The sequence below is a fragment of the Penaeus vannamei genome, unplaced genomic scaffold (assembly GCF_042767895.1).
Source record: "Penaeus vannamei isolate JL-2024 unplaced genomic scaffold, ASM4276789v1 unanchor4329, whole genome shotgun sequence".
NCBI classification, from domain to species: domain Eukaryota; kingdom Metazoa; phylum Arthropoda; class Malacostraca; order Decapoda; family Penaeidae; genus Penaeus; species Penaeus vannamei.
Window position 1 is genome coordinate 2,501 of NW_027217309.1, and position 9,621 is coordinate 12,121.

The 9,621-nt window shown below is 37.0% G+C and overlaps 2 protein-coding genes across 2 annotated transcripts in view; one reads left to right on the forward strand and one right to left on the reverse strand.

Annotated features, from left to right (window-relative positions):
- The window catches only part of LOC138861304 (L-threonine 3-dehydrogenase-like), a gene marked incomplete at its 5' end in the record, with an annotated part of 4,085 nt that extends 1,438 nt beyond the window's left edge, over positions 1 to 2,647 (forward strand). The window contains 4 exon segments of the mRNA XM_070120289.1: positions 337 to 428; positions 993 to 1,106; positions 1,735 to 1,844; positions 2,446 to 2,647. Coding sequence (XP_069976390.1) covers positions 337 to 428; positions 993 to 1,106; positions 1,735 to 1,844; positions 2,446 to 2,608 — 479 coding nt within the window.
- Positions 2,648 to 4,352: 1,705 nt separating this feature from the next.
- Positions 4,353 to 8,861, reverse strand: LOC113808387 (nucleobindin-2; the record flags this gene model as incomplete). The annotated part of the gene is given in 3 exon segments (XM_027359801.2): positions 4,353 to 7,033; positions 7,431 to 7,760; positions 8,705 to 8,861. Coding segments are annotated over 3 exon segments (961 nt in total), but the record flags the coding sequence as incomplete, so codon positions are not given.
- Between the last annotated feature and the right edge of the window lie 760 nt (positions 8,862 to 9,621).

The following is a 9,621-nucleotide window of genomic DNA, read 5'->3' on the forward strand; positions in this document are numbered from 1 at the left end:
CGGTGGGGGACGGGGGGAGGGGGAGGGGGAGGGAGGTGGGGAGAGAATACACGCGAGTGAGGACGCACCCTAGTCACAAGCAACATATATATATATATATATATATATATATATATATATATATATATATATATATATATATATATATATATATAATATATACATATACATACACACAAACACACACACACTTAAACATATATACATATGTATAAATATTTATATATTGTTTAGTAATCTCTCCTTTGTATCTTATTATTCTGTTTTTCACTACGCATAACATCATTGCCGATTGCTTCGTCTTAACCTTTTTACCTGCGTGCCCCCCCCCCCCAGGTGCCCGGGCAGTGTATGGCGTGGACGTCTCGCCCGCGCGCCTCGAGCTGGCCAAGCAGATGGGTGCCACTCGCGTCATCAATAGTGCCAAGGTCAGGTCAGGTCTAGGACATTCTGCCTGCCTCTGTGTGTGTGTGTGTGTGTGTGTGTGTGTGTGTGTGTGTGTGTGTGTGTGTGTGTGTGTGTGTGTGTGTGTGTGTGTGTGTGTGTGTGTGTGTGTGTGTGTTGTGTGTGCGCTCGCGCATGCTCGTTGGTCACACCTCCAATGACATGAATGTAACTGAGTTCAAGATTTCCTTACGACATTTACTATTTCACAGTCCCCATATGTTGCCAGTTTGTTAAAGCTGTTCCAGGCCCGACCCAAAAAAACATCCATTATTCGGAAATGCATATATACACAAATAAATGCATATCAGTCTGTCTAGAAATGCAGTCTACCGTATAGATAGATAAATGTTTATATATATATATATATATATATATATATATATATATATATATATATATATATATATATATATATATATATATATATATATAATATATATATGGGGCTTGGCGATAGTGATCAGCATATGCATTTAAGAAATAAAAAATAGCTAAAGAGTACCCTTAAAGAGTCCAGCAACCAACAACGTCTTTTTTCCCTTCAGGAGGACATCATGTCGACCCTCATGTCCCTGACCGACAACAATGGCGTCGGCCGCATCGTCGAGGCCAGCGGCGCCGCCACGCTCCTCAACCAGTCTTTCTCTTGGCTAAGGAAGGTATAACGCAACCCTTTGTGTTTTGAGTGGGCGTGTGGGTGAGGGCGGGGAGACGATATGCACGGGGTTCTCAACTTTTTTTTCTACTGCCACGCCTCTTCTAGGAGTCTATCCTTTCCCCTCCACGTCCCTTATGGATAGAATTTCCCCTCACAGATTTTTAAGGAGATTAAGAATTTGTTCTTAGTCTCTTTTACTGATTATGAATAAGTCACGTTTTCATCAAACTTCTCAATAGCATATATAATACAGAATAGCACATATAATTTGAGAAAAATCCTTCTGTTTCCTATGGTCTCGCAACCCCCTTGGAAATTGCTGATTTTGTGCCTTTTTATGTATTTTTTTCTTTATTTAAACTACTACTTTTGAAAGTACGGAAATTTAGGGCAAAGGGAAAGTGATGAGTGTTATTATTTACTGCCTGGGCCTCATTATTGTTTGTTTTACAATATCTGCAATATCCCGGCTAAACCCCATGCTCTCCTCACGTCAACAATACATATATACATAATTCACAAATTGCTGAATTGCTGCGTGAGCAATTGCTATCAACAGATTGGACTAATTCCTCTGAAATTTGTTGTCATTTTATTTTTATGATGTCTCGTTTATGTTTTTTTTTCAGGGAGGACAGATGGTGCTGATAGGTATACCTAAGGGGCCTCTACATGTGGAGAATGTTCTAACAGATGTCGTCTTTAAATCATTGACTCTCAAGACTGTTCATGGGCGAAGGTATAATCAACATTTTGACTTTTATTTCACATACTGTATAGAATAGTCTTCCTGAATGCTGATACAAGATAGCTTTTAACCATCTTTGACGCTTATTCTGTTACTCATTACCATCTAGATTTAATACCCTTTCCCTTATTTTTTACAAACCATACCATCAGTTTCAGTTTTCCTCTGTTGCTTATCCCTCCACAGCATCTTCTTTATATTTTATCCGTATCGCTCTTTCTTATCAACTTTTTCTAATCATTTCATTTCGTAGATTTTACCTTTGTTCTACATTCATATAGACAACTTGACTGTTTTCTTCTGCATTTATGTGAGTTATGTCAAGCCCTTTTGCTTATGAGCTTTACTCTTCTACAGAAGTCGTTCCTCCATAATTTAACTCTTTCATAACCTCACAATTGCCATACTTTCTGCCAATGCCATTTATTTATTATTTTTCATTTCCCCCCTCCTCCAGTTTTCCCTCTGCAGGAGACTTGTGCCAGCTTCCCTTTCACAAATTTTTCACCCAACTCTTGTTGTTGTTTTTCACCAGTTTCCCATATCTCTGCCTGTGTACTTTCCCATCAGCTTTTGATATTCTTCCCCTCAGGATCTTCCACACCTGGCAAGAATGTGAGAGGCTCCTGGCTGATGGTCTAGTGGATGCAGCCCCTGTGATTTCCCATCGCCTCCCTATGAGCCAATTTGAACATGCATTTCATGAACTCATTAACGGTGCTGCATGTAAGATCATCCTCGATCCTCAAAACTGATAATTCAGGCATTTACTAAATAAAGAATACACACAAAAATTACAATGATATTACTATAGACCAATACCTCCACTTTCTGGCTCTGAACCTTTGTCCTCTATCTGACTGATTGTCCATAAGAAGTATGTAACTCTAACATTTATTATTTTACCATAGAGGTTCACTCCTATAACATGAAGAATACATAAATAAATTACCCTGGTTGTTGTTACTCTGTATCACTACTCAAAATCTGGAGATCTATGATTTTAGTTCTTGATAAGATAATGATTAAAGATGGGGAGGGGATTTAAAGAGTTAATGTCCAATGAAGTATCACCTGTTAAAAAAATAGAATGCCAGTTTACATAATTTTTCGGTACATGATGATAGTGACACACTCCTTCCAATATGTTCTAACAATATCAAGTCCATAATCTAAAGGCTAGTTTGGTGAGAACACAAAGTGAATTCTCTTTAACAATGCAACTTTTTTTTTAACTTACCTGGAAAAACATAGCAACACATATTGGCATGTATCACTAACTGCATTATTGTAAGTTACTTTTAATGAATAAATGGACTGAGTGATCATGATTCTATTTTGTTTCTTTCTGGTTGTGAAAGTCATTGACCGAAAACTATTACTGTATGTATTAAAATGACAACCAGCATTTTTTTGGTTTACAATTGGTTACATGAGACTGGCATTACCTTTGATAGCTGAGAAAAAGATTAACCTTCCATTAAGGGGAATCAGTACCTCCAATATAAAAAGTTTCCCATAACAAATACAAAAAAGTTAAGCATGTAATTGCAAAAAAGATTATATTAATGCATTAATTGCATATATTGTAATATAGATTTATTAACTCTTCTTAATACCTTTATTGCAATATTATAAATGCTAATTTTGCTAAAACCACAATCTAGGAACAGTAGAAAACCATCTAGACTATAGATGCTACACACTTATTTGAGTCTCCCATTTTGCTCTCATCTACAAACAATTCAGCCAGGTAGTGTTAATCCACTGGGTACATGTAATGTTTACTATGGTTTTCTTGTATTAGTACTGCTTGGATATAGATGAATTCACAAGCACTTAGTTCCTAAGGAGTTAGTGATTCTCCTACCTGATCTCACCTGTCTACCCAACCCCTTGAATGTGGTAACATGATTTATTTTAAAATGTTGACCTGGTAAAAAATTCAAAATCCTCCCAGTTCCAACCAAAATACTACAACCATAAAAACCTGACTCAAGTACCACCAATCTGGAAACAAAGAAATTATCAGAGTTCACTTTAGGTAAACCCTAAAGCAGTGGTTTGTGCTGCAACATACATCATCATGCATTATAGAGCAAAAGTGTTGCATATGTTACAGGTGTCTATTTCTTACTTTAAAATTACTAAAACATTGGGAGAATGTAAAGTCAACCTACCTTAAGGTTTCCCCAAGTGTCTTCTTATTGGGCAATTCACATTAGTTGGTACTTTTTCAAGAGCATATATACTGTATAGATGTATAATTCAGTTCCTTCATATCTATATATTATTAGAAGAAAGACTTGTGTCTCATTATTAATAAAGTAAAGACTTGGTTTGCCAAAGATTTGCTTTTGGTGTGTAGCTGGACAGCAAAGGTAGAGAATCAGCATCTTCAAGTAAAATATATTACAACCTAGCATGATGACTATAATATGGTAAAGTCCTTCAAAGTATATCTATGCAATAAAAAAGTGTTTATTAAATCGAAGTTGCTATAAAATGAGCTTTTATTTGTTCCGTATATCACATCAGTATTAACCTTATAAACATCCCCGATATAAACATTTATACCATACACAGAACATCTTTTGTAAGCCGAACTATCAATGGTTTATAATCCTGAAACTTCAAAATGATATGATAAATGATGATCATTCCAATTCTAAACATTTCTACATTCCAAGTACAGTACAACCTCAAAATTGCACTCTCAAAACTATCAAACCACCAATAAAAAAAGGACTGAGTCACAACATTCCTTGCTGATCAGCATTACCTTAATAAAAACTTTTTAATCAGTTTTGGGTAGAAATGGGATAGTCAGCACATAACTTAAAATGGGAAAACACAGGCAAACAAAAATTAAGTTAAGAAAAAAAATATGCACACATCCATTTTAAAAGATATTGCACTTTGCATAGTAAAAAAAAAAACATTATTAATGCCTTTGAATCTTTGTCTTCTTTCATAAATGTCTTTTTTTAATGTATTGTAAAATCAGACACCTTTTAGCAAGCAACCATGTTCAGTTCAAGGAAAATGCTTAATTTCCTCACATCCATAAAACATGCATAAAATCATAATCATAATAATGAAAACTTGCTCTGTCAAACAAACCTTGAGTACCTGTGCATAAAAAAACACATTATATAACAGTTTGAGATTCAAATCAAAAGGAAAGAATGCTAGAACAATTGCTTTTGAAATTTGTGATAAAAATCTTTTAAGAAGATAAAATAGAAGCTTTATAATTATCTAACAGTATAGTACATTTGAAACAAACTGAAAAAAATCCACAACCATACAAATTAAATTTTCCAACAACAAATTCAGAGCTACTTGCCAATTAAACAGACTTAACATTATCATATTTCATTGGAAACAATAATGGGCCATAACCAATCATAATGCTGATAGCTGCTGACTCATTTAAGTGTGAGAGGATGTATATGAGTGTGAGTGTGATTGAATGTGAATATGAGTGTATGTATGAGAGTGTGTGTGTATGATTAAAGAGTGTATATATGAGTGAGTGTGTGATTGTGTGTGACTGAGTGTGAGTGTAAGAATATGTATTTGTGTATTGTGCTATGCTATACACAGATTTTCCACCAAAAAAAAATGTGGTACCAATATGCTAAAAAGTTGGGATATATTCAAATCCTAATTTTGTGGCCTTTAAAAGGGTTTATCAAGATACAGAAGAAAAGAAAGACAGAAAAAAAGAAATTGAGCTATAAACTGAATATCTTTTTTGTTTTAAAAAATTCTAAATAGAATCATTACCAGAATCACAAACATCACTAAAATATCTGCAACAGAGGTTCAAAAATAATCTCACAGCACCGAACTAACTGGTGAATATTTTATTCCCATGTACTTCTTAACCCATTGGCGCCGGGTGTCCATACGTACATGCCATGGCTGTTGTGGACCAAACGCCGGGGGCATCATGCCATGCCCATTTCCCCCGCTACTGGCTCGTCGGACGGAGGTTGTTTTTCTCCAGTAGTAGCGGCTTCATTTCTATGGTAAAGATTTTAGGCAATGGCATCTAAAGTGAAGGTAAACCCTTTCAAAATTTAATATCTTTATAAATTTTAGCAAAATAAAAGCTTTTAGGTGCTATATGTCGCTCGCAAACTACCGATCGAGCCGGGCGCAAACAGGGGGAAACTAACAGTGCGCGCCAACAAGCCGGTGCATACATAAACTTGACAAAATTTTTACCCGTCGCTGATGGGTTAAATTCACTAAACTCTATTCTTAAAGATCAGACTGTAAAGATTTAAACAAACAAATTACAGAAGATCAGACCTCGAAGGTTTAAACCATTAACAAATATATAGCAAGAACTCTACAAAGATACACCAGGAAACATATCTTACATTTCCTTCAAAGATGAACATTAAAGGAAAATCTCAAAGTAAAATCTAAAGAAGACACTTGATCAGCCACACTTTGTTCATGACCATTGACTTCTCCTCTTATATTAGGCACCTTATGCAAAATCATTAAAGTGAATAACACAACATATATCAATGTTAATCCTGCTTACACCATCCACTTCTTTCAATTCAGTTCCAGTTTCATTCTGAGTTCGATACTAATTTAATAAAAATGTTGGTCACATCCATTTATCCAAAGGTATAATTCTGCGCAAGTAATTGTGTATGGTAGAACCTTAAGCCTGTATTGTCTCAATCGGAAGAGCTTATCGTCCTGCAGCAGGATGAGCTGCTACTGGCTGAATAGGTTGATGATTGGGTGGCTGACCAGCAACAGGTTGTGGCTGCTGGCCTTGGAGAGGTTGCTGACCTTGTGCCTGAACTTGGGATCGGCTGCTGCTCCTGGTGCTGGCCTTGTAGGGGCTGCTGAGCTGGAGGTTGGCCTTGAACAGGTTGCTGTGCCTGAAGCTGACCCTGTATGGGCTGCTGAACTTGTGGTTGACCTTGAATGGGTTGCTGAACTTGAGGTTGACCTTGAATCTGTTGCTGAGCTTGGGGTTGACCTTGCATGGGTTGCTGCACCTGGGGTTGACCTTGTATGGGTTGTTGAGCTGGAACTTGAGCCTGACCCTGAATGGGTTGCTGTACCTGAGGCTGACCTTGCACTGGCTGCTGCACTTGAGGCTGACTTAATACTGGTTGCTGTGCTTGTGGCTGAGCTGGTGCCTATGAGAAAGAAAAAGTATATCAAATGCATGTATACATGCTGATAGTTCTCATGCAAATATATGAAAAACTTTCAAGGTGTATCAAGAACAGTTGTCCTTTTTTTTTTTTTTACCAACATCTCTACAAACTTGCAAATCATAAACCCACAAATATGATCCAACTCTGAAAACAGAACTGCAATAAACACTAGACACATTAACAAGGTCAAATCCATCCCATAATTGATAATTACAAGTGACAGTAAATTTACAATGCACAGAAAACCATTTCAGTTACTAATTCATGTAATAAAAATAAAAGAAGCATCTGAGCAAACAAAATGCACTCTAAAGTAAATCCAAACTCTAGGGCCAGACCTGCATGCAAAATGACTACAAGAGAACTCAAAACAAACCTGGTAAGGTGCCCCATGAGGAATGTATTGCACCTGTTGGGGAGGAACCTGCCCTTGCGGAACTGCTTGATACCCCTGAGGTACAGCCTGATACCCCTGTGGGACAGCCTGATACCCTTGAGGGACAGCCTGATACCCATGAGGAACAGCATTGGCGTGTACCTGAGGAGGAACAGCATTGGGGTGTACCTGAGGAGGTACACCATACTGTGGCACAGCCTGCGGGGGCAGGATACCCTGTGCCGCAGGGTGCAGTCCTGGATGTGGACCACCCTGGTACATAGCTGGCTGGGGTGGAGGCATCCCATGGTAGCCAGGGGGGGGTGGGATCTACAAGGTGGAGAAACACCACTCTCAAATCACTGTGTCATGCAAACATGCTGAACTAATCAGCATAAATCTTTAAGTGCATGAAAACAAAAGCACACAAAAAAGTTACATTAAAACAAAAGGAAATAAGAAGAAAAACACAAACAACAAAGCAAAAAGCTAAATGTACAAAATATGCACCTTCAAAATCATTTGTGAATCCAAAAGATACATTCTATATGCGTACTTCAAGAGCACCAAAACCTACCGCATTACCAAGCTGTTTTGGCTTCTTGTATCATCTATAAAAATAGGATTTTTCTCAGCCTCCTTTCCCTTGTGATTCCTACTTTTATGAAGCAAATTAACATCTTTCATAATAAATAAATAATTACTTACATCAATAATTTTTCACAATCACTGTAAAAAATGCATAAATACCAAACATTCTTAATAACTATCCTGTGTAAATATAAAAACATATTTTCATTTTCTGACTTAATATTTGGAACATGAAATGATTATCATCACATTATTACAGAAGGTTGGAATGCGTGCAAGTAACACGCGTCCACATGCATGTTTGTAATCACTTCCCTTTCTTTACTATTTTCTGCTTTCTCATATTCTACAACTTTCACTGGCCATAGATCTCTGCTTTGGAGGCAGTCACAACATCTATAACAAAAATCTTCTTCTGCCTTATATGTTCAAGATATTTCCAATATAACCTCAACAGGGATAAATCAGAATACCTAAAATAAAAACTTTTAGCTTGAAGAGCAAACTCTTTATTGACATTTTTTTGAAGGTGCATTTTCAAAATTGCTTACAGCAACACAATGAAACACAAACTAAACTTTTAACAAAAACATATGATAGTAACGTACCCTAAAAAGTCAAAAAGGGTAAAAACAAAAGAAACAAGAAAGTTGACATCAAGCTACAAACAGTGGAGTACTCACAACGCCCGACTCGACTAGCTGCCTAATCTCCTCTTGCCTGCGCCGCTCAAATTCTTCGTACTCCTGCTGGGAAAATACCTCCTGCTCGTCCAGGCCCTGCCAGCCTCCATCCTGCTCAAACTCTGATTTTTTTGTCTGCTCCAAAAATTCTTCAAAGCTGGAAAAAAAAATAGTGAGCCTGAATGACCATGCAAATTATTCATGATATCAAGTGATAAATCAGTAGCCAATATAACCGATACCAGGATGCAATCATTAAATAACAGTTTCCTGGAGAGAGATCCGCAAGATTAATTGAACCTGTTGGTACTGGGAGTATATGTATATTTTTTTTATTCATTTTAGAAATTAAACAGAGAGTGAGTTGAGGAGCAAGGGAGGGAGGGAGGGGAGGAGAGAGGGAGAGAGGGAGAGAGAGAGAGAGAGAGAGAGAGAGAGAGAGAGGGAGAGAGGGAGAGAGAGAGAGAGAGAGAGAGAGAGAGAGAGAGAGAGAGAGAGAGAGAGAGAGAGAGAGAGAGAGAGAGAGAGAGAGAGAGAGAGAGAGAGAGAGAAAGAGAGAAGGAGAGAAAGAGAGGTAATAAAAAGAGAGAAAGAGAGAGGAGAGAAAGAGAGGTAATAAAAAGAGAGAAAGAGAGAGAAGGAGAGAAAGACAGGTAATAAAAAGAGAGAAAGAGAGAGAAAGAATAAAAAGAGAGAAAGAGAGAGAAAAAAAGAGAGAAAGAGAGAAAAAAAGAGAGAAAGAGAGAAAAAAAGAGAGAAAGAGAGAGAGAAAAAAGAGAAAGAAAAAAAAAGAGAAAAAGAGAAAAAAAGAGAAAGAGAAAAAAAAAGAACGAGAAAAAAAGAGAAAGAGAAAAAAAAAAAGAAAGAAAGAAAAAAGATAGAAAGAGAAAAAAGAGAGAAAGAGAAAAAAAAGAGAG